This window comes from Leopardus geoffroyi, chromosome C2, assembly GCF_018350155.1.
Source record: "Leopardus geoffroyi isolate Oge1 chromosome C2, O.geoffroyi_Oge1_pat1.0, whole genome shotgun sequence".
NCBI classification, from domain to species: domain Eukaryota; kingdom Metazoa; phylum Chordata; class Mammalia; order Carnivora; family Felidae; genus Leopardus; species Leopardus geoffroyi.
Window position 1 is genome coordinate 81,445,692 of NC_059333.1, and position 24,920 is coordinate 81,470,611.

Genomic DNA, 24,920 nt, shown 5'->3' on the forward strand with positions numbered 1-24,920 from the left:
TATTTCGGAGGAGCACACGTCATTCAGTGACTCTTTACCAAGAACATTCCATGGGCAAGAACCCATGTGAGCTAGGACATGAGGTGCTCAGATAAGGAAGACATACTTTCTGCTATCAATACTTGGATCAAAGTAGAAGTCCCGCTTGGGTGTTGTTCCAGCATACCTGGTTTTTTTCTCTGAAATGTGGGAATGAAAATGAAACACTTTAATCACAAGGAAGCAATTTCTGTTCTCTATTCTGTTTTGGACTTGGTAAGTCCAAGGCACCACACGACTCTTTTCATGGAGCCGCTGTCTTATGGCTGAAAGAGGGAGAGACAGACTATTTCTTCAACAGTCTCCCCAGTATCTCCCCCAAATGCAAAAACAGCCATGTAGAAGACCATAATTTACATCAATAAGGTGACAGACAAAAGCAAATGCCAATGTGGTTTTTATTGATCAAAAGTTTTCTGCATTTAATTCTAAACATGCACTAAATTGTAAGTTTTTGCATCTAATACTCAGGACTCTGAAGAAAGCATCCCTCAATGTCTTAAAAATCACATTGCTCCTTTGGCTCTTTCCAAACCCACTTGTGGACACTGAAAATGTCTGAATGGCACACATGCATATGAGAAAGAGGCTGTGTTGCAGCCGCACCCTCGCCTCTGGTTCACCGCGGGGAGGTTACTCCCACAGCCTGTAGAAATGGAAAGGCCACATGATGGTGCTATAACCCAAGCAGAAATGTTGCTTTAGCCTTCCTCTGCGTCCTTTCGCTTCTAACCCTGTATCTAGGAAAATAGTATCTGAGAAAAGGAAAGTCAGCTGGCTTAGTTAATGAAGGTATTTTCAGGTAAAATGACCATCATTCAGGCTACAGGAAGGCGCAGTGGGATCCGCTGAAGAGTGCTGTAATCTCCTTTCTGTCCAGGAAAGAAAACCCTGGATTGTAGAGGCAGGGGAGAGGGATTAAAGGGCTCAGGCCAGCAAGACCCCCAGTTATTAAATCAGTTGCTTGTTATTTTATGGTCTTGGATTATTTATATAACTTCTCCAAGGCCCTCTTTCTTTCTTTTCTTTCTTTTCTTTTTCTTCCTTTTCTTTCTTGTATAGGTAGAAGTCTACCTCCTGACAGGTAAACGGATAATTCACTCGTTTTGTGTTCCCTAGTGTCTAACACTGAGAGAAACTTAATAAAAGGGTTTTTTAAATTTTTTTAACGTTTATTTACTATTGAGAGACAGGGAGAGACAGAGCATGAGAATGGGAGGGGCAGAGAGAGGAGGAGACATAGAATCCGAAGCAGGCTCTGGGCTCTGAGCTGTTAGCACAGAGCCCGACACAGGGTTTGAACCCACAGACTGCGAGATCATGACCTGAGCCGAAGTCGGACACTTAACCAGCTGAGCCACCCAGGCACCCCTTAATAAAAGTTTTAATTCACACTGTGGTAAGCACTGGATTAGTAGCTTTACTTACATTATTTCATTTAATTCTTACAAAAATTCTCTGAATTAGATGTTTATCAAATGAGCGGATGAATCAATCTTTTTATGAAACGTTTAATCAGTTAGTAAAACTGTTTACTAAAAGTGGAAATCATTAGATAAAAAGACTGTAATTCTGTAAAACTCAGATCTTGAAACAAGCAGGATTTTGAGGTGGTGAGATGAAAAATGCTTAGCCTTCCCGCAGGAGGAGACCAGCATTTGGAAAGGCAGATGGGCTTTTCTAGGGACCATAAGGAGCACAATCTGGGCACAGGAATGAATCTGGCTGCTGTGACCAGCCCAAACCAGAGGTGCCCAGAAGTAGGAACTGGGGTATGAGTCTGGCACCCTGACTGCCAGCCCTCCCCACTTTATAACAGTAGTTCTGACTGCCCTTAAGACCAGCCCAGGGGTGTTAGTCTTTTGATGGAGCCCATGAGAAAAGTTTAGGGACAGCATACATGGAGGCATACTCCTGAAGCCACGGCCTCCAATGAGACTGTGCTCCTAGAGCTAGAAGCTGGAAGAACTGGTGTCTCAGGGAGGGTGTGTGATTGTGTGAGGCTGGGCTTATCTAGTGGATAAGGATGGATTTGTCCGTTCAGGAGGAAGTGGTTTAACCCTCTCTATTTCTGTCTCTTTACTATTTTATCTGTGTACAGAAAGTTGAGAGAAGTATGTTGTTTTCACTAAGCTACTTTTGCCTGATTATAAAACTGGTGAATGCTCATGGTAGAAAATTTGAAAAATGCAGAAGAGAAGAGAAATTAGAGATTAAAATAAACCTGTAGTACTAACAGTGGCTAACCTCTGTTGACAGCCCAGTGACATTTCTTCTCATCAAAGATCTTATTGTATAAAACTGAGATTATATTGTCCAATTTGCATTCTAGATTCTTCATTTAGCATTGTATCGTGAGCGCATTCCCATGCCATTAGATACTCTTACTAGTATCTTTTTGATAGCTGATAAATGATATGGATGTACTACAACTAACCTCCAGATAATTTTGAGACCTTCAGGATATTTCCAATTTTTCGTTAAAGATTTTTTTTAATGCTTATTTATTTATTTTGAGAGAGAGAGAGAAGGAGAGAGGGAATCCCAAGCAGGCTCCACACTGTCAGCACAGAGCCCGACATGGGGCCCAATCTCATGAACCGTGAGATCACGACATGAGATGAAATCAGGAGTTGGACGCTTAACGGACTGAGCTCCCCAGCCGCCCCCAATTTCCAATAATGCTGGATTAAACATCTGGCAGAGCACAAAAATGTTCATCTGACTTTCAAAAATTATTTCTTTAGGATAAAACTCAAGAAGGGGAATTTTTAAGTCAAAAGTTACAAACATTTAAAGGATGATGATGGATGGATGGATGGATGGATGGATAGGGAGAGACAGAAGACAGATAAAAAGTCTCTTCTGACTTACACTTCTGCCAACCATGTAGGAGAGGTCTTATTTTATCCCCCATACATACACTCCTAGTCACACATTCCTAATGTGTAATATTTGCTCATTTTAAGAACAAAGGACTTTGTTTTGATTTGTGCTTCTTTTGAAAGAGTCCCTAAAACAGTTAAACAAGTGAATAGCTTGTTTCCCATACAGGAGAAGAGTCTTAGAAAAAAGAAAAACCTACAGGAGCCGCTCCCTGGCTTCCATTCACATGGAGCTGCCTGCTCAGCATCTCATTCCTCGTATCCCTGCAGGGCTCCAAGGGGGACGGGAGACATGCCTGGACCATGAAACACTTCAAGAAACCCACCTACTGCAACTTCTGCCACATCATGCTGATGGGCGTTCGGAAGCAAGGCCTGTGCTGTGTTTGTGAGTAAACTTCCTTCAAGCCCCTTTCCCCAGGAAGCGTCTTGAGCCATTCCAGGCAGAGTCTAGGTGCTTCTGCCTCCCGGCTTGAGGGACCACCTATATTGTCCAACAGCAGGAAATAAAGCAAGAGCTCTGTGTCCTATTTCCATCTTACCCAAGTCAAATGAACAAATAATGTCCTGTTAGTGGAGTCCTGTCATGGGCCGCTGAGCCCTAGAAAAAAATCATTAATGTTCACGCACAATTTTAAAACATCTCATAGTGATTTTAATTGGGTTTTGCTAGTGAATGTTTATTTTGCTGAAGCTAGGGGGTGGTCATTAATAAATAGCATAAGACTGTATTGTGTAAATGCATGGAACTTACGACTCTCCTTTGGTTTGTCTTTGTAATCCATTTAGTAAAGTCAGGAGAGGAGAAAAAAACAAAGGCGAAAAAAGAGGGGAGGGGACTGGAGAGAAGTGGAGAAAGATGGAGGGGAAGGAGGGAGAAGGGGTGATGGAGGAAGGACAAGGGAGACAGGGAGTAGGGGAGCAGAGGGAGAGGGGAAGAGGCTACAGTACAAAGGCTTTTTGGGGCCAGGGCCTGTAGGTGCAGCCACCTTACCATACAGGTAGCGAACACTCCTCCTGGACCCACAAGAGCCTGGTGAGCTGCCGCTTGGGTGCTGTTCGGGCCACCAAACTGTTTCATCTAAACATGCACACATGAGCTAGGCAGCAAGTGACCCAGCCACAAAAGTCACCTTAGCAAAGCAGGGCCCTGTGCCAACTGAGAGCCAGCATCAGTGGGCTAGTGGAGGGGCCCCCAGGCCTTCCAGCTCTGACACTCTTCTTACAGAAGAACCCCATCTTATTCCTGGTGGGTTCGAGGCCTCTGGGCCTCTACGGTTTGCATAGTAGTAAAGAGTAGTAACAACCACAATAATAATGTGCGGAATAGCTATTCTGACCAAGACACGTAGTGCTTTACACACCTTATCTCAGTTAATGCTGTAAAAGCCTTGCAAAGAGAAAGGCAGTTTTGTCCCCCAAACCCTGAATTTCAGACACGTGTTGAAAGTTACCCAAGATTATGTGTGTGGTTATCAATGGCAGAGCCAGAGTTCAGGCCCAGGCCTGCCTAACTCCAAATCTCCAAAATTAGAACACCCCAGCCTTTCTCCTTCCTCTCCAGCACCCCCAACATACATGGCATTGGCATACTGAGAAGGTGGACTCCTCATGTTCTCCTTAGCGGAAAATGCCTTTCTGAGAATGTTTTCTTGCTGCGTTCACTCTCTGCAGTGGAAAGCAGTGTGTTGGAATAGAGGGTATAGAAACACGTCTGGGAGAGAAATGTGGACTCTTCTCAATAAGCAACTGGAGACTATTCCAGATTTCCATGAGGAAGGCCAACTCCATATGTCCCCTGCCTCTGACTGGCCACTCAGAGGGAGGCATGGGCCTGGGCTGGAGTGGAGGTGGGCAGACGGCTAGACCTCCCTAAAGTGGACACTCACAAGCCCTTTCCTTTTTGTTTTTTTGTTTTCAGATTGTAAATACACTGTCCACGAACGCTGTGTATCCAAAAACATTCCTGGATGTGTCAAAACATACTCAAAAACCAAAAAGGGCGGTGAGGTTAGTGATACCCATTGTTCTACTGCATGCTGCATCCTGGCCAACACATCCATCACCACAGATTCCTGAGCAGGAAGCTTTATCAAGTCCCTTCTCTGACTCAAGGACCACCCTTACATCATCCCATTCATCCATCAATCCATCAGCATCTCCGCAGTGCCCACCATGTTCCAAGCACTGTGCTAGGGGGTTCGCAGGTTACAAGATGGTCCCCAGCCTGTTCCAGAACTGTGGAGGCTAGTGGGAGAGAGACAGACATGTAAGCAAAGTACAAAGAAGTGAGCTATATGATAACGGTAGGTCCATATGGGACATACAGTGGAGGCACCAAGGAGGAGGCCAGGGGAGTTTCCACAAAGGAAGTGGCATTTGAGTTGTGTCTTGAGCCCACATCAGGAGGACTTCACAAGGCATCAAGGAGTTCAAGGCACCCTAGGCAGAAGAAGCCTCGAGTGCAAGGCATGGAGACATGGCATATTCCAGACCCTGTAGTCAGTTTGGTGGGACAGGGACAGAGGATGCTTGTGGGGACGTGGTAGGAGATGGGCTCTGAAAGTGGTAGGTCCAGCCTGGGCAAGTTCTTATGAGGCCAACTGAGGAGTTGGAAAGGAGTCTCTTACACAATGAAGGGGCCACTGAAGAGCTTTAAGCACATGAAGAAATGATTGGGTTTGCGAATTAGGTTAACTGCTCTGACCATGGTGCAAGAGAGACATCAGAGGAGGGAAAAGAGCTCCTCCAACAGTTCGGGCAAGAGGCAGTGCCTCGCTGAGGGCCTGACAGGGTGTGGGGGGCACTCCGCACTCACTACACTCAGTACATTTGCAGTCGCACCGTGGTGGCTCTCTCTACTGAGTATCCCCTGGTTATGCCGATTATTGGATATTTTGACTGTCTCCCTGGCTAAGGTAGAGGAGATGAAGGGAGAGTTTGAGACATAATTTTGGGGTACCACCACCAGGACTTGGTGATGGGGATGTAGGGGATGAGAGGGAGAGAAGAAGAGGTCAGAAGTGGCTTCCCAGTTTTGAGCTTGGCCATTGGGTGATGCCATTCACAGAGTGTAGAAATACACTCTCCTTAGTATTAGTAGGGGAAGGGCACTCTAAGTTCCTGTAGAGGGAAGAGACCATTGAACCGGAGTCAGGAGATGATTAGCAGCAGGGAGTGGCATCCAGCCCTCCACAAAAGGACTCGGGAGAGAGAAGGGCACCTCCAGGATACACATGCATGCCCCATGAGACACCGCATGGTCTCTTGTCTACTCCATACACCACTCCCTTTTCATGTTCATACCTTTCACCAGGATGCACTGTGTACCTCCTGGGCTCATGCCCTATGCCTACACTCTGGCCACTTGCCACATACGGAACAGAGGGAGGCCCCTGACGGGCCAGTAGGGCATAGTCACAAACTCCTGAGTCTCCAGGGCAACCCAGATTGCCAACTCTTCTGATCCCAGCAGAGGATGGAGAAGGCAGCGTAGTGATGGGACACAGCCGTGGGCTTGGAGTCAGAAGACCTGGCCGTGAGTCCCTACTTGGCCACTTACCAGCCTTGGAACCTAAGGCCGGTCCCTTAACCTCTCTGAAGCCTCATATGTTTCTCTCCAAAATGGAGATCATAGGACTCTTAGAGCAAATTCAGTGTGACCAGATAGATGACAAATTGATTAGCAAACTGGGTTCTTTATACCTTCAGGGGTACACAGTGGCAGGTGAGAGGCTATAGAATAAACATGACATAGCTTCTAGAGCAACAATTTTACCAAAAACCTTTGGGCGGGGGGAGGATGTAGTAACTTAATTGATAAGGAATTTAAAACTTTTATTTAGTGCAGATATGGATGGTATCATGCAGATACGCCATGCGTTTTTAATATTGTTTGTAGTTGGCACTTCAGGCTATGCCCTCATATTCCTCCAGAGGCCACATCTGCTGTTTGGAGTGCCCTCGAGGACAATTTTGAGAAGCTCTGTAGAAGTGCTGGACAGAGATAACTGAGGGCTTAGGCTCCCAGAATCTGGTGTCATAGGTCACTGTGGCTCCATTTACATCCACACACAAACACGTATTTTCCCCGCCTGCTTCCCACGTTCCTGGGTTGCCCTAGTGGCATTTCCTGGTCAGCGTGCAGGTACGGCCAGCTGTCCAGGAAACAGATGTGCAGGCCGCTGGCTGCTGAACCACACTAATTTCTTTGGACTTTTCTCTAACTTCCTTCTAGAGTGCTTCTCAACCTTAGCTGCACATTATTCATAATCATTCAGGGTGCTTTAAAATAAACTGATGAATCCGGTCTTCAGAGACTCTGATTGATTTGGTCTGGAGTGAGGGCGGGTAAGTAGGACTTCTAGAAGCTCCCAGGTGGTTCTAATGAGCTGAGAGCCACTGGCTTATAGAAGACTGGAGGGGGGAGGGAGTCTTACCCTTCACTGAACACCTCCAAAGGGCCAGAATTGTGCCAGAGAGGCTCTTCCAAGTGTGCTATCTTTTTAAATGCTCCCAGCAAACCCAGAGGTGGGCTTATCATGCCAAATTCTACAGATGAGGGTCCTGAGACTCAGAGAGGTGCAGGAACTGGCCCAAGGTCACCTGGCTTCGAAGTGGAAGATCGGTGACTCCAACCAGTTCTGTCTGCAGCCCAAGCCCTTTCACGCGTCCCTGCATCACACTGCCTTCCAGAAGAGGGCGCGCACAAGCACATCACACTTGCAGACCATTCTGCAAGACAGACAGATGGACTGCCAGACAGGATGCTGCTCAGAGGCTAGCCTACCAGGGTGAATGAGCTATTCAAAGTGCAGGCCAGGTGCTTTTTGTGTACTTTGATTAGGATGATGGTGGTTAGGCAGGGAGGGACCACGTCAGTGCACTTCAGCAGAGCAGCCCCATATTCACTAAGTGCATCCACTGAAGGGAAAGCAACCCCTCCGCCCTGTCCCCACTCCTCCCAGACCCTTCTCCTCAGGCTCAGGGCCCAGGGATGTGGCTCTGCAGCCTTCCCTGGTATCCTTCCCTTCCCTCCTGCAGGTGATGCAGCACGCGTGGGTGGAAGGGAACTCTTCTGTCAAGTGTGACCGGTGCCACAAAAGTATCAAGTGCTACCAGAGCGTCACCGCGCGGCACTGCGTGTGGTGCCGGATGACGGTGGGTTGGCGAGCAGGGTGGCCCTGTTTCTTTCCAGTGTGTTTTTGCTCAAGCCGCGGCCAGGGAGCAGTGGACATCCCGCCAGAGGGCATGAGCAGAGCTAGGGGAGCAAGACTGGGGGGCCCAGAGCCCCCGTTCAATGCTCTAACAGTGCCTCCAGTGAATCACCAAGCTTTCCAGAGGCCAGCCCCAGAACCAGGAAAGCGAAAGCTGCTTAGGAAGAAGCAGGCAGCTGTGAGCAGCAAGCCAGACCATTAACATTTTCCTCTGGGTGTCATCTGGGGCTGGGAGCACAGAGTAGGGGTGGAATGAGACAGCAGAGCCTCTGCTCCTCAAGACATCAGAGAATGGCACACTCCTTACAGCAGCCCCACTGCTGGGGCCATGGTCCTGCACCTGCTTCTGCCGGTCACAATTGTCCGCAAACTTCTGGACACCTGGAGCTGCCCAAGCTGCCCAACCTGCCCGCCAAAGCGAACTCTGTGCCATGTCTTGTCCCCTTGACCAGGTATCAGCCTCAAAAAGGATGTGCCTCCAAACCAGACTGCAGATCTCTTAAAATACACGGGTTAAATCTTGGGTTTTACTTCCAGGCTCCTGGGAGTTTGTTCAGTAAGATCTCCTTCCTTACAGAGTCTCAGAGCCTGGGGAGCAAATGTCCAAGGGGGGTTCTGAAATCCACACAGTGGTGCCCTGCTGAAGGGTCACAGGCCTGCCCATGACCATTTCACTCCAGCAGTCGTGGATAACACTTGGTCTTCTTTCTCTGCCTGTAGCCAGCTTGGCACCCCTGGCCACACCACACACACACACACACACACACACGCACACACACACCTATACTGCCAAAGCCAGCAGTGCATAAAGATATAAAGATTTGGGGGAGTGTTGCATAACTGCCTCCCCAGCAAACCTCTGAACCCTCACCCTTGACATTTCCTTGATCACTTTCATTCACTCTCATCTTCATTGTCCCCTCTAGTTTCACCGCAAATGTGAATTATCAACGTTGTGTGATGGTGGGGAACTGAGAGACCATATTTTGCTGCCCACTTCAATATGCCCTGTCACCCGGGTAAGTGTTGCTGCCCCAGCAGGTTTCTCTGGGTTCACATTTCAGATGTAGGTGGCATTCAGGTGGGTCGCATCCCTCCGAGGGCTTCCTCGCAACTCCTAGGGTTTGTGTTTTCACTACAAGTTTGAAAGGTCATTGCCACACTCATCAGATTATGAGAGAAAACTCCTCTGACTGGTTCCAAGCAACTTGGCCACCTAGAATGCTCTGAAATGGCCCATCAAGGGAAGCACATGCATTCTAAGCACCTTTCCAGCAGAGCACAGTTACAGGACTTTCTGCCACCACCTGCACATGGCGGGGCCTCCTGGGTCCCCCTGTCAGCCTGTCTCTTATGTCTAAACATGGAAATTCCTCTGCCTTGAGGATTCCTACCTGGGGGGCCCAACCCTGTTTGGAGATGAAAGCAGGAAAATTCAAGTCCATTTATCTCCATCTGAAACTTTGTCTCTTATGTTGAAGACTCCTCTTTCCAAACCAAACCCCAAACACCTTAACTGTCCCCTTCTGTCTTGAAGATGTTGCCGAGGCTCACCGATCCCTCATATTTCATCCTTGACTTGACTTGCTACTCCTTTTTCATTAAAAGGCTGAAGGAAAAACACCACTTTGGAAAACCAGTTGGCAGTATCTTGTAGGTTGGAAATACACAAACTCTGTGACCCAACACGACCTCCTGTGTATCTGCCTGAGAAATGTGCTCATTTAGGGGCACCTAGGTGGCTCAGTCGGTTAAGCGTCCAACTCTTGATTTTGGCTCAGGTCATGATCTCATGGTCATGAGATCAAGCCCCTGGTCAGGCTCGTTGCTGGTTGTGGAGCCTGCCCGGGATTCTCTCTCCCTCTTCTGCCCTTCCTCCACCCAATTGCACCACTTGCTCGAAGAAAGGGAGGGAGGAAGAATGGAAGATGAGCATTTATTCCACCAAAAGACCTGCACAAGAATGTTCATATTGGTTTTGTTCGTAACAGTCAAAAACTAGAAACCATCTAAATGACTGCTGACAGAGGGGTTTGAGGCATATCGGTGTAATGGAATACTGCATTGCAGTGGGGAAGAGCTCTGCTGAGCTGCAAAAACATGGATAATCTCAAAGATACAATGCTGAACAAAAGAGGCTAGACTCAAAAAAAGACACTCCCTAGGATTTCATTTATGAAATTTAAAAGGCAGGAGTGATGCCTGAAGAGGCAGTAGTTATCAAGGCATGTATGGATGCAGCAATTCATCAAGCCAGAGATTTAGATTGGAACATTTTAATATATCATACGAAATAAACCTCCATAAAATAAATAATAAACACTGAAGAAAACAAAAAAAACAGGATATACAAAACTAAACAAAACAACTTACTTCAGTATCACATCAGTTAGATAGTGCTGAGCAGAGAAGCCAGATCTAAGACCTTGCTTCCCAGAGCTCAAGCGTCTAAATCAACAAAGTAGATTTCTGCCAATTTCAGCGTTTCTTCTCCCTAGGTCTGTTCCAGTGTTTTGAAGTTAAAGTCAGAACAAACGATGATAGAGGCCTGGGGAGTCTTAGAGAATCCCGTAGGGAAGCATTTCTTTTTTTTCGATCCAAAGCCCTGTTTTGAAAAACTCCTCCCTACTCTATACTGGTTTTGTATTCTCTCTTTATATTAACTATTTGTTTTTCTTCTGATCACTTTTTTTTTATATTTGACTTTTTTTTTTCAAAATGTGTTTGTCTTTCCTCTCATCACAGGACAGGCAAGGTGGGAAGTCTGATGGCAGCGTGTCAGCCAAGGGTGAACTTGTGATGCAGGTACCTCCACAAGCCTCAAGTCCCAAGCCTTGGGTTCAAGGCTGTTGGGGAGATGGGGGAGGACAGGGTTTGCATTCTAGAGAAATATATCTCACCATTTGCTTTCTCATCTGATCTATTACATCACACAGGAGGACACTTTATTTCCAGCCTCTGTAAATATCTTTGAGTACCATACTGTTGGCAAGTGCTGAAAAGGGGAGGTTGGTTCATCCTACTGCTGGTCAAATAAATTTTATCACCCTTTTAGGAACAAGTTACATAAAACTTCAGTATGCACACCTCAATACTAACAGCAGTGTGGACCAAGAAATATACAGTGGGTTTTCCAAGACTGTCAAGCTGTGTCTGGAATGTGATCTGCCAAGACAAAGTTAACCAGATTCAGAAGATCTTCTTTATCCTTGAAAAGGGAGGGGCGTAGCAATCCCTGCACTGCCCACCTCCTAGAGATGCTCTAAGATTAAATGAGAACATGCAGATTCATGTGTCTTGAAAATTAAAAGATAAACAATAATGATGGAGAAACTTTAATAAATGGGAGAGCTGTAGATGCCTAGAAAGGCAGAAAGGCAGCTGGAGTGCACGCGCACGCACACGCGCGCGCACACACACACACACACACACACACAATGCAGGTGAGCCAGTTGTTTACAGCTGGTGTCCATCTCGTTACCCTGCATCTGCTTTGATTGGAAATGCCCATGCTGTACAAGTTGTTAAGTATTTTGAATATCATCCCTGGAGGTAAAGAATTACTCCTCAGGCTCCAAGATGCTTCTGGGTATCACACAGTCACCTGGGTGGATGATAAGATTCTTAAAAATCCTAAGAATGCTACTGTCCATTTGAAACAACATGGTGCTGTGTTTGCTGAAATTTTAGCTTGAGATCTGGAAAAGTAGACATCACACATTGAATATGGAATATGGCTACATCTCCATATCAGTCCTTCAGCTGAATCCACAAACATTTATTAAGTACCCATTCCCATATCTGGTGTCATGGGGACCTTGGTGGGAGGGTTATACACACACACACCCTGCTCCTGAGACATTTCAAATCCAGTTGATATTTTGAGACATTTACCTAAGAAAACATGAAAACCCATGTGAATGGGCAACAAGAGAAGCCCAGATGATACTATATACTTCAAGTGCAATGGTTTCAGTTGCAATGATCGAGGAAAGCTTCATAGAGGAAGTAGCTCTTGAATTGGGCCCCGAGAATGAAAAGTTCTTTTTAAGAAGGAAGTGGGCTCTTCGGGACACCAAGGAGGAGGAGAAACCAGAGTGAGCAGCCCCACAGAGTGGGAAGTCAGGAGATACACTTACTCGAGGATAAAAGCCAGGCTTGGCTGGGACACAGCTGAGGGTTATAGGGGGCAACAGTAGATTGGGGCTATGCTGAAATGTCTTGGATGCCGGGTTGGGAAATTTGGATTATATCCTCTGGGAAACAAGGTGTCATTAAAGGTTTCCAAGCAGGAGTGACATGACTGATGCCCCAGGAAGGAAACCACGTATGGGACTTACCTGAGATGGGAAAGGTCTGGGCTGGGTGGGTACCATGGCAGCTGCCAGAGATAAAAGGACAGCCAGGGAAATAATTGGCAGGGCAGGGTCTTCCCTAGATGACTAGATTAATGATAATAGTATGTTTAAGAGAAACAGTGAGCCGGGAGTGAGGACTAGTTCTGTGGGGAAGGAAGATAGGTCAGGTTCCGGCATGTGAGTTTGCAGTGATGGTGAGACATTTAGTTGAAGGTACCCATTGGACAGTAGGAAATGTAGAACTAGGGCTCAAGAGGAAAACTGGGGCTGGAAATGTGGATTTGGAAGGTGCTGGTGGAAATGATGGTTAACTTCATGAGTGTTATTTGATTGATGTATAGGACCAGAGGACCACACTTCTAAAATTATATTCAGTTGTATCCATCACAAAATATAATCTTGTGCTTGTAGGGCGCCTGGCTGGCTCAGTCAGTGAAGTGTGAGACTCTTGATCTCAGGGTTGTGATTTCAAGCCCCACATTAGGCATAGAGCCTACTTAAAAAATAAATTAAAAAATATATATCATCTTGTGTTTATAGCCACAATACCATATCATTGTTCAATGATCTGAAGTTACAGTGCCATTGCCACATCTCTGATCCCAGCCTCAAACTCTTGTCGCCATTAACACTACTCAAGGCTACTCAAGTCAAAGACACTTAACTGCTTCACCCCTCAGAAAACTCAGCCAGTGGACAAAGACCTACCTCCCAACTACCTCTCCTCCATGCTGGAAGTGCTTCCCATCCTCCTTTCCTGGAAGCCATTTTAGCGTCAACTCTCCTCTCATTCATCCTGCTGGCTGAAAAAGAGCTAATTTCTTTTTCTTTTACCTTTTAAGTATAAGATCATCCCCACCCCGGGTACCCACCCCCTGCTGGTCTTGGTGAACCCCAAGAGTGGAGGGAGACAAGGAGAAAGGTATGTTCTCTTCTTTTTCAAAATGGAGAGGCTGAGACCACCTCACTCAGGGTTTTTCTTCCCCTCCACAGGGTGGACTGCAGAGACCGCCAGATCTGGGTTTCAGTCCCAGCCCTACCACTTACCACTTTATGACCTGGTTCAACTGACTGCTTAACATCCCTGTGCCTTGGTTCCCTCCTCTGTAACTGGAGATAATAATTTCTCCTGTCATAGCTGCGTTGTGAGGATTAAAGTAGACATATGCTTGGCCGAGGGCCCATCACAGCCATTACCATGGCTCCCAGGGTCGGACCAAGTTCTGAGACGCCTGTTTCCTTCTCAGCCTCCCAGGTCCTTTCTTGATTGAAGAGGTGTGGCGGGACTCCCTTGACTGGGACCTCCTGGCCTGTCCATCTCCTGAGAAAACAGGGCACCACCTCATCAGTGAAGAAAATGCCCAGTCTCCCGGAAGCACTAAGGGAGTGAGAGGAGAGAGGGAAAGGGGGCGAGGCAGCTCTGCCGCCCTGTCCTGTTCAGCTCAAGGTGATGGATAGACAATGCGGTAATCTGGAATCCAGGTTTACAAAAAGAATAAGTAGGGTTGAAGCAAGAACTGCGAGAACCCCTACCTAGTCCAAGGAGCAAGGCACCTGCTGAGCTGACCTGATTCGCTGCAACCTTGACACCCAGCCCAGAGGTGGTCACTGTCCCTGCCCCCAGCCTTTCCCTGCCCAGCCCCACCTCCTGCATGTCCTCCTGATCCGAAGATTTGGGGGAGCTTTCCATAGAGAGCTCCTTGATACCCCTGTGTAGTCCACAAAGAGCAGAATCACACTACCTAGAACATCCAGAATGTTTGGGAGAAGGATAAAGCTTTAAGAAGAACAGACGTTTTATTCTCAGCAAGAGGTCCGGAGTTGAATGCTACGATCTTGCGTGGTGGGGAGGCCTTGAGCCAAGGCGTGAGAATTTGGATGATGCTGGCTGGACCTGGGACTTCAGGGTCTGCAGGGCCTGTATGCAGTCTTCTCCCCTCTTGGGTTTAAGTGGACCCAGATTCCCACCACGGGTGGGCTCCAGAGGTGTTTGCCCTACTGTGACTTCTCACAATGACATTCTTCTTCTCTGTTTCTCTTTCTCTCCCTCTTTCTTTTTTTTTCCCATAGAATCCTTCGGAAATTCCACTATCTGCTCAACCCCAAACAAGTTTTCAACCTGGACAATGGGGGGCCCACTCCAGGGTATGGAGAAGCAATCTTCTTATCTCTCCTCCTCCACCCTTCATTTCTGAAGAAGATACCTATCTTTGGTCACCCTTCGTGTCTCTTTCATCTGTGGACTTATCCTTCCTGCCATTTTACCCTTTTCATCTTCTTTTCCTCCCATCTACTCTTACTTGCTCCTGGAGATACTCAGGAACACCCCTTATGGCTAAGTCTGGGAAGTCGCCTCCTTTTACTCCACCCCAGAAAAAGTTGTTGTTTCTGTAAAAGAGAAAAAAGCACATATGCCATTCATTTGATTGACAGAAAGAGCGGGCTGGTGAATTATGTTAACTTATCTGCAAGGCTGTGTTAGCTGGTGTCTTCATACTGAGTCATCAGGGAGGGGGAAAGAGTTTTCCTGTCACTGTCAGCAGCTCAGAAATCCGTACTGCTGACTCAGAGTTCTGCTGCAAGTTCTGTTGGGGGAGCATTTTAGGATCAGGGCAATTAGTTATTCAGTGAAATCACTTTTTTTCCAGGATTATCCAGTTTAGAGGTTGTTAAGCTGCCCCTGGCCCTTCTCCCGCAATGTGGCTCTTGGCTGTTTCACTGCCCAACAGAGCGGGAGAGTGATAAGAGGAGGCAGGCAGCCTGAGTGCAGCTCTGGTGGGAGGAGCTGGGCCTAGTGTCAGCACGGATGTGATGGCTGCGGTCCCTGTAATCAGAGGCCCCTCCGGCCTGGGGCTGGAAGGCACCCAGACAGGGCTTCTTCCCAGACAGAGCTGGTGCGCTAGAGACATCTGCTGGCCAGCCCGAGCCTGTCTCCATGCCAGGTGCTCAGATCTGTACAGGCCGGGCTGGGCTTCCCAGAAGACAGCTGCTTTGCCCAGCCTCCTAACCTGCGTTTCCACTCACAGTTCGGCAAGACCCTCAGTGGGTGGGGGCGGGGAGGGACTATAAAAAGGGACTGTGTCCCTGTCTTCAGTTGTTTGCCACAAAGCTGTTATTTATATGGCTGTGATGGGGCAATACCCAGTTAAAAGAGGGAAAGTAACATGAATGCAAGTGCAGCACGTCAGCCATGACTTACCTGCAAAACTAATTGCAAAACAGGGCCCACCTATGCTGCCCTGGGTGCCATCATAGTCACTGCGATTGCAGTTACTGACCTGTGACTGAAGGGCAGCCTGCAAGTACCTTTACCAGCCCCCTCTCTTTTAGGGCATTGTGATGCTTGAATGCAGTACTCTAGCTTCACCTCATCCACCCTAAATTGCTTTTGCCCCTCATGACAAACCCGGTGGCTACTTCCAGGGCTGCTGTGCCCTGAGTGTCTTTGCTGGGTCAGTCTGTCACCAGGCAGGCTGTTTAACTGCAAGGAGCCTCCGTCCAGAATTCGCTTCCTAAAGGAGAGCAGAGTTCTGCAAGGGATGGGGAGGGGAGGAAATGTTGATTCGCCCACAGACGCATCAGTGACTCAGAAAGCCAGGGGTCTTTTCAGACCTCCAGGCCGGCCAAAAGGGGAACCTCTGAGCTTCAGTTCCCGAGTCCCACCCCGGTGTGCTCACAGGTGACACTTGTTCTAAAGCAAAGGTTTTGTGCCTTTTTGTGCCAGAAACCCATCTGGCAGTTTGATGAAGCCAATGGACCTCTTCTCCGAATACTTGTTAGGGTATAAAATGAAACGTAGAGGATTGCCAGGGACACTAATGCTACTGAAAAGACAGTCATCAAAATTATTAAAAACACAAGTATGTGACATGGGAATATATGTGATTTACTAACATATTTTTGGCAAGATCCAGAGACCGGTCTAATAACTATTATTAATTAAAAGCAGAGATGAGCATAAGTGATAGTAGGGGGCAGCTGCCACAACTGTGATAAAACATTAAAATACCTGTGGTTTTGACTTTCTAACAAAGTCGCAGGTAGTGTTAATACCTCTGTGATTTGTTGCCCACTTTCATAATTGAAGGAGAGGCTAAATCTCAGGGCTTAGGAAAGGTAAGAGTGTAACATTTTCTCCTCCATGTGCGTGGCACTCTGGTTTCTATCTACAGACCTCTTAGAGGTTTCTGGGCCCCAGGTAAAGAGCCCTGCTCTAGGGGCGCCCGGGTGGCTCAGTCGGTTAAGCGTCCAACTTTGGCTCAGGTCATGATCTCATGGTTTGTGAGTGCAAGCCCCATATCGGGCTCTGCTGACAGCACAGGGCCCGCTTTGGATCCTCTGGTTCCTTCTCTCTCTGCCCCTCCCTTGCACTTTCCCTCTCTCTCAAAAATAAATTAACATAAAAAAAAAAAAGAGCCCTACTCTAAAAGGTGAAGGCCTCGGAGGGATGGTGCTCACTCCCCTTGGGTCTGGGCCCTCAGGACAGTGGGCTGAATATCCACTAGTTCAGGGCACCTGAATTAGAGGACAGTTTGTGAGGACAGAAAAGGCAGGAAAGCCAGAGAGGAGTCCAGACGTTGGGGGTCAGTTGTATTGGTGCCCAAATAAGCAAACTATGGCTGCCTCTGCACAAATAGTAAAGAATTTCTAGAAAACCAATTTGTTTGTGTTGAATGTTGAGTCACATTCTCCTTATACAAGGACGGCTCCCCAGGATTCTTCTCTATACTCTGGTGGTACTGCTTCCCTTGTAAGTTCTGGTTTTAGAATACTAAGTGACCCTTTCAACCCCAAAAGGAATCAGGGCCGTAACGTACTCCCAGGGAACAGGGGAGACCCTGACTCAAGCAGTGTCAAATGTCCACCACAACCTAGTAAATAAGACCGCTTTGGCCTTTTACTTCCCAGGTTGAACTTTTTCCGTGATACTCCAGACTTCCGTGTTTTAGCCTGCGGAGGAGATGGGACAGTTGGCTGGATTCTGGATTGCATTGGTAAGAAGGGGCTGGGAGGGGCTTTAGAGTTTATTTATTGTAGGCATGTTTAAAGTCAGAGGAAGGTAATACACAGGAAAGAGAAATGCAGCCATCTCTGGTTCATCCTTGTTTCCACTCTTGGACCATTGCTTGACTACAGTGCTTGACCATTGTATCTACCTTGGGTGAAAAAAAGAAATGGAAGGACAAGTACAGATTAACTGTTTAGTTTCAGGTCTTGCCTCATAAACATGGCTGGGGTTTGGACAGTGGTAGGATAGGCCAAATTGGGGAGCTGGTAGGGGGAGAGGGAGGGCAGGACTAGGTCTCTAAGCAGACCCGGGTTAGTGGATAAAGGCCAGAGAATTAAGCATAGGTGTGTAGCCTGGCCAAATCACCTTGAGCTGAGCACGTGCAGCCTGAGTCCAGAAAGCATGTCTAGAAAGTGCAGTTCAGTACAAGCAAAGAAAGGTCATGCTGGGCTGTGTCCAATATGCTTAGATTAGAAGGGCAGTGGGGAGGGCCCAGGCTGGGAATCAGGAGGCCTGGGTTTCAGTCCAGCTCTGCCTGGATCTGTGGGTCCGTGGACATCTCATCCTCTGCAGATGATGGGGGCTAAGTCTGGAATTGTCTGTCACTCCTTCCACAAATACTGCCTATGCACCTCCCTGTACCATGCTCTGTCCAGGCCCTCGAGATGCAACAGTGAGCAAACAGATGGAAATCCCACCCTTGCGGAGCTTCCTTTCTAGACGGAGGAGACAGGCAATAAGCAAACAAACAAAAACCAAAACACAAGAGAAACATACAGCATGCAGAAGGTGATAAAAACACAGCAGGGATGGGGCAAGGAGCCCAGCAGGGGTAAGGTTGGGGGTGGTCTACGATCTAAGACTGAGTGTTTGGGGAAGACATCACATAGCAGATGATGTTTGCATGGAAACCTGGAGGAGAGGTGAACCATGCGGATACTTGAGGAAATAACAGTCCCTGCAGGAGGAACAGCAAATACAAAGGCTCTGAGGTAAGAGCAAAGCCAGGCTGCTGAAGGCAGCAGGACTGCAGAGCGTGCTTGGAACGGAGTGTTTGAGGGAAGAATGGCAGAGGATGAAGCTGGGATAGCACAGGGCCAGGTCACTAGGACGTGTAGGGCAGTAAACAGAATATGGCTTTCATACCAGAAATGTCCCAAGATGCTGGATGGTTTCGAGCAAAAGTACACAGCGGGTTGTGAGAAAAGGGCAGAAGCAGGGAGACCTGCAGGAGGCACCTGCAGCAACCCAAGTGAGAAGTGACCAAGGTCTGGACAACAGGAGACACAGAGGAAGTGATGAGGAGTGGTCAGCTGGCTTCTGGATAGCATTGGAAGATGGAGCCATCAGGATGAGAGGAAGAGAGGAGTCAGGGATGGGCATGGGTAGACCCTGACTGGGGCAGGGAAGGCTGTGCCTCTGGGGGTCGTAAGCAGACCACCAGGAAGGGTGGGACCACACCCGGCTCCCCACAGGCACTTCAGTTTCCATGGACACAACCCCGCCAAACAGGCACCCACGCTGTCCTGTCACCTCCGGCTCTGGAGTTGTTTGTGGGAGTGGGGAGGCATCCTCTGGGAGCCGAGGAAGGAAAAGCTGATCAGCAAAGGGTGGATGGCCACAGTCCTGGGAGCCGCTCACATGGTTCTCTCTCCATCACGAAGGAGAATGTAGGCTTTGGTGACTTTATAAAATTCATCTCTCTTCACCATCTCTTCACCATCTCATCACCGTCTCTTGTAGCTATTCCTATGAGATAGCTATTCCAGAGAACATGGGGGAAAGTCTATGCCCAAAACTGGAAGAAGAAAGGTCATGTAACAGGTTGGCAACCTGAAGAGAAGAAACAGTCATGGAAGGAATAACTGCATGATGCTCATTCATTCATTCATTCATTCAGGAATGTTAAATTACTTATTTAGTGCCTTCTGCCACCCTGTGTTGGTCCTCCCATTGATCTGTTTATACTCTATAGCCAGCGTAGTCTTTCCTGAATGTCTGTGGGTTCATGATGTGTGTAAAGCACATCAGTGTCTTCCCAGTACTCTTAAGATAAGGACAAAAACCTTTCAAATGGTCTATAAGGTCCTCGTGCTGCAGCAGCTGCTTACTTCCAGCCTTACTTCCTACCTCCATTCTTCTCTCTCTGGACTCCAGCCACCCAGTCCCTCTCTCGGACCCTTAAATATACCAGTCTCCCTTCTACCACAGGGCCTTTGCACAAGTGGTTCCTCCTGTCTGGTATGCTCCCTGGCCATTCCTTGGTCAACTTCTACTTCAGATCTCAGCCAAAGTGTAGCTTCCTCAGAGGATCCAACCTCAGTCACCTTGTTATATGATCACACTTTTTCCCTTTCCAGTATGAGTGTGAAATTATGCCTCATTTATATGAAGACCTCATTAATATCTGTCTCTCCCTCTCAACTGTAAGCATCATGAGAGCCTGTGTCTTGGCACTTTGACCCACTATTAGAGTCATAGCACCCAACACAGCACCAGTACATAGTAGGCCTTCTGTAATGTATGCAGAGATACTGTGGTGGATGAGATATAGTTCCCCCAGGGAGGATACAGCACATTGAGGCAACAAGTGAGTAGTCAATTACAAGAGTCAATTGGGAGATTGTTCCTGGTGCTGAAGAAACACTCTGGAGAGGCACCTAGCCCAGACTAGGACAAGCAGGGAGGGTCTCCCAGAGGCAGCACCTAAGCAACAGAGAGCCTATGACTTAAGGCTCTGAAAATATTTAAGCATGGTTGACATGTCAAACAGGAGGAGGCTAGAGTGGAAGGCAGACCCCAGTACCATGTTGGAGATGATGGGAGCAGCCACGACAGAGGGAAAGCAGAGAGCAGGGGACTGCAGTGCTCAGGCTCCAGCTCAGGGACAGCCTGCCTTGAAGGTGAGGAGAGCCACTGGGGGAACTGAGGCTGGGAAGGCAGAGAGGAGGCAGTTGCTTCAAGACCAGGAGGAAGGAAGCACGTCGGGGAGCTCAGGCATCGCCATAGGAATAGCTAGAAGAGACGGTGGACAGATCTATTAAGGAAAGAGCACGTGGAAACTGAGCAGGGTGAGGAAGAGGGAAAAACCTAGGATGACATCTGGGTTTCTAGCCTCAATGCATGAAGATGGGGACCACAGAAGGAGCAGACATAAGGAAACAAGGGCCTTCCAAGTAAAAGGCACAGCTTGTACAAAGGCAGGGAGGCATAAATGCAGACCGTGTGTTCTGGGAACCATGGCAGAGTCCATCGCTTTGCTCTGTCCCCCAACTTACACCTCCTGGTGATGATCTCAGCCCCAGGTCTTGCCTGAGCTCCGCCATTTCTGGCATAAGTCAGAGAACCCGGGGGACCTATGAACTCCCCTTTTGCTGGGGCAGCCCTAGTATTAGCCTCACTTGCTGATTCCTGCATCACCCCTCCCCCCACCCACACTCCTCAATCAGCGTTACATCCCCAGGCCCCAAAGCGTGCCTGCCGCAGTTTATGTCAGTGGCGCCCCCTGGAGGCCAGTGGGTGCCCGTGCCTGCTCCAGCTTTCTCAGGGTGGCCAACGTGTTGCTGTAGACCCGCAGCCAGATTAGACCACACGTGTTCTGCTGTGTTTTCTCTGATGTTTCAGTCTGATGCTCCCTCACAACCAGCATGGGAGATAAGGTTAGGAATTGTGTATTTGCAAGTCTGGGGTAGGGGTGGGCGGAAGTGACAAACTGGTACCTGCGTGCCAAATGACACCTTGAGGTTTTGTTTGTCAGACGCAATATTATTTTTAAACTTTGAACCTGCGTGACTTTACCTGAGGCAGCTTCAGTTTTCCAAAAGGCCCCACTATTCCCTGATTTCTCAGACTCAGCTGTTCTACTGCCCATGCACCTGCCTAGCCCCTGAAGCAAGGAGGGGACTGGGCTTGGGAGCACAGAGATCTGGATTTGGACCCTGACTCTGGACTTACTTTCCCCCTCTGAACCTCAGCTTCTTCGTCTATGAGGAGAATAATAATACCTTGCAGAGTTGGTCTGAGGGATAAATGGAGAAAGTGTTCGTTATGATTACGGAACTACTGTTTTCAAGGTGTATGCTGTCACCCCAAAGGACAGAATTTGGATGAAATGAGGATAAGCAGGTGCAAGTTACACGGAGACCATCAGCTCAATATGAAAGAATCCTTAGTAGTGGTTCACACGCTGCAGATGGAAGAGACAGCTTTAGGAGGTAGTGTGTTCTCTCTCCATCATGGAGCTATTCAAGCAAAGAGTGCTATGGAAGGGTTGAAGCATAAGATCAAGGATAGATAACCCAAAGTTTCTGTAATCCAGTGGCATATGATTTTCTCTTCCTCTGCATGGGCTGCAGATAAGGCCAACTTCGCAAAGCATCCACCGGTGGCTGTCCTGCCTCTTGGAACAGGAAATGACCTGGCCCGCTGTCTCCGCTGGGGAGGAGGTGAGTGTGCATGCAGGTGGCACTACCCTGGGGACAAGCACTCCAATTTCAAGGGATGCTCTGCAGAGCTAGGCTCAACTTCCCTTTTAATAATTACATTCCACAGAGTCATATCTACTCCATGACCATTCCCTTGCCTTCCGCATCCTGCCGAGATCTGCATTTACCCCTCAATATGTCTACTATCTCCCTGAAACTATCAGCGAAGAGCCTGCCTACCCTGGCAGGACATACTTGGCTTTAGGGTAGTCTCATCTATCTCCCCCCACAGTACTCGCTTGAGTAGGGGCACACTTAGGCATTTTCTGAATAAAATTCCCTCCTCTGCAAATTATTGCTATTCTTCTGAACTAGGATTCAGAATGCAAACTGAAAAGCTACATTGCCAGCTACCGGGGGCATCCAGATCATCGTAGGCTCCACGTCCATTGGCGCTCCTTTTGAAATCCCCCTGTGGGGGATCTCAAACTAGTGACCAGCTTATGGGACAAGAGGCAAGAGCTACAGAGAACTCTGTAAACTGCAACAGAACGCATGGATCTGGGAATGCTCCAGAGAACAGAGGAGGCCAGGGCAGCACATGGAAGGGACCGAGCAGTCTGGCAGGCAGAACTGGGATGGGATTCCAGATGGCTGATGCATTCAGAGAGAATTCAAGGCCAGGCCAGGCAGCGGTCAGTGTTCGGAGCTGGGTATATGCCTGGTGGCAGGGGTAGATCAAGCAGGAGCCAGCCCAAAAGGAAGTCGGCAGGAACTGATGTCTTCAGCCACACACTGAGGCTAGGGAAGAGCCCTCTGTTCCAGGGGAGGAAGCAGAATATAGCCGCATGCTCTGTGCATCTAGGCAGCATAGCTCAGCACAAATTTCATGCAGTAAGCACAGCCCTGTGCTCCCAGAGAGCCCCCAGGCCCTTAAGTACATGGTGACTACCATTGCTATCTTGTGAGGCATCCCTAGGGAGCTGACCAAACTAGCAACGTGGAAATACTCTTCAAGGTTGCGCTGAAGGTAAGCAGGAACACAGAAGTGTTATCTGAAAGGAAAGACTGACTCTCCCACTAACCTCTCATGACTTACAATTCTCTTTCTATACGACTTTTCTATTGCATAAAAATTATCATAAATATAGAGGCTTAAAACAGCCATTTGTCAGCTCATGGTCCTGTCAGTCAGAAGGCCTGTGACAGCGTGACTGGGTTCTCTGCTCAGGGCCTCCCAGCCTGAAATGAGGGTGTTGGACAGGCTGTGCTCTTCTCTGGAATTTCTGGACAGAGAGTTTGCTAAGCTCATTCAGGTTGTTGGCAGAATTGAGTCTTTTGGTTGTAGGACCGAAGTCCCTATTTCCTTGCTGGTTGTTAGCTGGGACCACTATCACATCCCTGAGGCTTCCTTTTTCCTTGACAGATGAATTGCTCCATTTTCAAAGCCAGCATCAGAGAATTCTCCCTTGAGAATCCCTCTCAAGCTTTGAATCTATTTCTTAAGGAACACCCCAGTCCTTTCTAAGGACTCACCTGATTAGGTCAGGTCCACTCAGGTAATCTCCCTTGCTTAAAGTCAACTGTGCCATATAAGATGCCTAGTCATGGCAGTGACTGTCCTATCTTATTTATAAGTCCTGGGAGTTTTGCAGGGTATATACCTAAGGGCTGGGGTAGGCAGGGATAGTGGGGTCCATCTTAAAACTCTATCATACTGTCCATCTGCAACATGACAAAGTCCTGGAATGAACCCTTTGTTGTCCTGTGTTCTCCCACCCAGCCCAATAATTCTCTAGGGTTTCTTTTAACTACATAAGCCTGCCCAACTTTGGCCAGCTCCCACCACTACCCTGACTACTTTGGCTTCCAAATCTCCCATTTTCTTTCTATGCCCTATTGTTCTGTCCTTTTCCATGGCTCAGGGAACATAACTCTCTCTGGCCCTCAGACACACTGGTTGCAGGCGGAGGGTCTTTTGATCACAGATGCCCACAGGGTTCCCTGCCCTGACAGCTGCCTGTACATCAACAACAACTTAGCCTTTTTGCTCTGGAGACAAATGTAATGCCATGCTCCACAGGTTATGAAGGGGGCAGCTTGACAAAAATCCTGAAGGACATCGAGCAGAGCCCCTTGGTGATGCTAGACCGCTGGCATCTGGAAGTCAGCCCCAGAGAAGAGGTGGAGAATGGGGACCAGGTCCCGTACAACATCATGAACAACTATTTCTCCATTGGTGTGGTGAGTTGGTCAAGGATTGCCTTTCTGCATGGAAGAGAAATGTTTGGGTGGCAAAAAGGTTCTGGTCTTCTGTTGTCCCCCTCTGAGTCCCTACTCTTTACCTCTGTCAGCTGCCCCCAGTCTTAACTTGGGTCCAAGCATCCTTGCATCTGGCCTAGGCATAGACACCTTGAAGGTCCCAAACCCTAGGTTATGAAGAAAATTCTTTCCCCTATAATTTTAACTAACAAAAGAAAATAAGAAATTTTTTGAAAAACAAACTTACCCTTAGGATGATTTGAAACAGTTTTAAAAAAGCAACACCAGGAAATAACCAAGGGGCAAGGTCAGGAGAAGACTCTCTTGCAAGCTTCCAGAATTGAGAATTCTGATCCTCCAAGGAGAACCATGTGGTCCCAAGCTGGCTTGGCTGGCTTAGCTGTCAGAATTCCTTCTCTTCTGTTCTCTCGCCTGGGCTCAACTGAATTCCTACACTCCAGGTGCTCATGAACCTCTGGGGGTGTCTCCTCCCAGCTGACCTCTCAGCTGAGCTCCATGCTCCTCCTTGGTGCTTCCACAGCCTTTTGCATTCACCCCATCAGTGCAGTCTCTGCACTAAGTTGAAGGGATTGGTTTACTGTGCCCTAACACACACCCCCAACACATACACACACAACCAACACACAGACACCCCCCACACACACCCAATACACACACGTACACACACTGCCCTAACACCCCCAACACACAGACACGCCCCACAAACA

General features: G+C 48.0%; 1 protein-coding gene across 15 annotated transcripts in view; it reads left to right on the forward strand.

Annotated features, from left to right (window-relative positions):
* The window catches only part of DGKG (diacylglycerol kinase gamma), a 213,030-nt gene that overhangs the window by 82,801 nt on the left and 105,309 nt on the right, over window positions 1–24,920 (forward strand). For 11 of the 15 annotated variants that reach the window (XR_006718463.1, XR_006718456.1, XR_006718455.1 and 8 more), the window contains 10 exons: window positions 3,195–3,312; window positions 4,846–4,934; window positions 7,968–8,084; window positions 9,067–9,159; window positions 10,886–10,945; window positions 13,341–13,420; window positions 14,569–14,643; window positions 17,407–17,492; window positions 21,862–21,951; window positions 24,014–24,174. Coding sequence is in view for 1 of the 15 variants with exons in the window: in XM_045502671.1 (XP_045358627.1) it covers window positions 3,195–3,312; window positions 4,846–4,934; window positions 7,968–8,084; window positions 9,067–9,159; window positions 10,886–10,945; window positions 13,341–13,420; window positions 14,569–14,643; window positions 17,407–17,492; window positions 21,862–21,951; window positions 24,014–24,174 (969 nt within the window). In the remaining 14 variants the exon portion in view is untranslated. The remainder of the gene's footprint in view (window positions 1–3,194; window positions 3,313–4,845; window positions 4,935–7,967; window positions 8,085–9,066; window positions 9,160–10,885; window positions 10,946–13,340; window positions 13,421–14,568; window positions 14,644–17,406; window positions 17,493–21,861; window positions 21,952–24,013; window positions 24,175–24,920) is intronic. The other 4 variants (XR_006718465.1, XR_006718461.1, XR_006718466.1 and 1 more) reach the window with 2 other exon arrangements.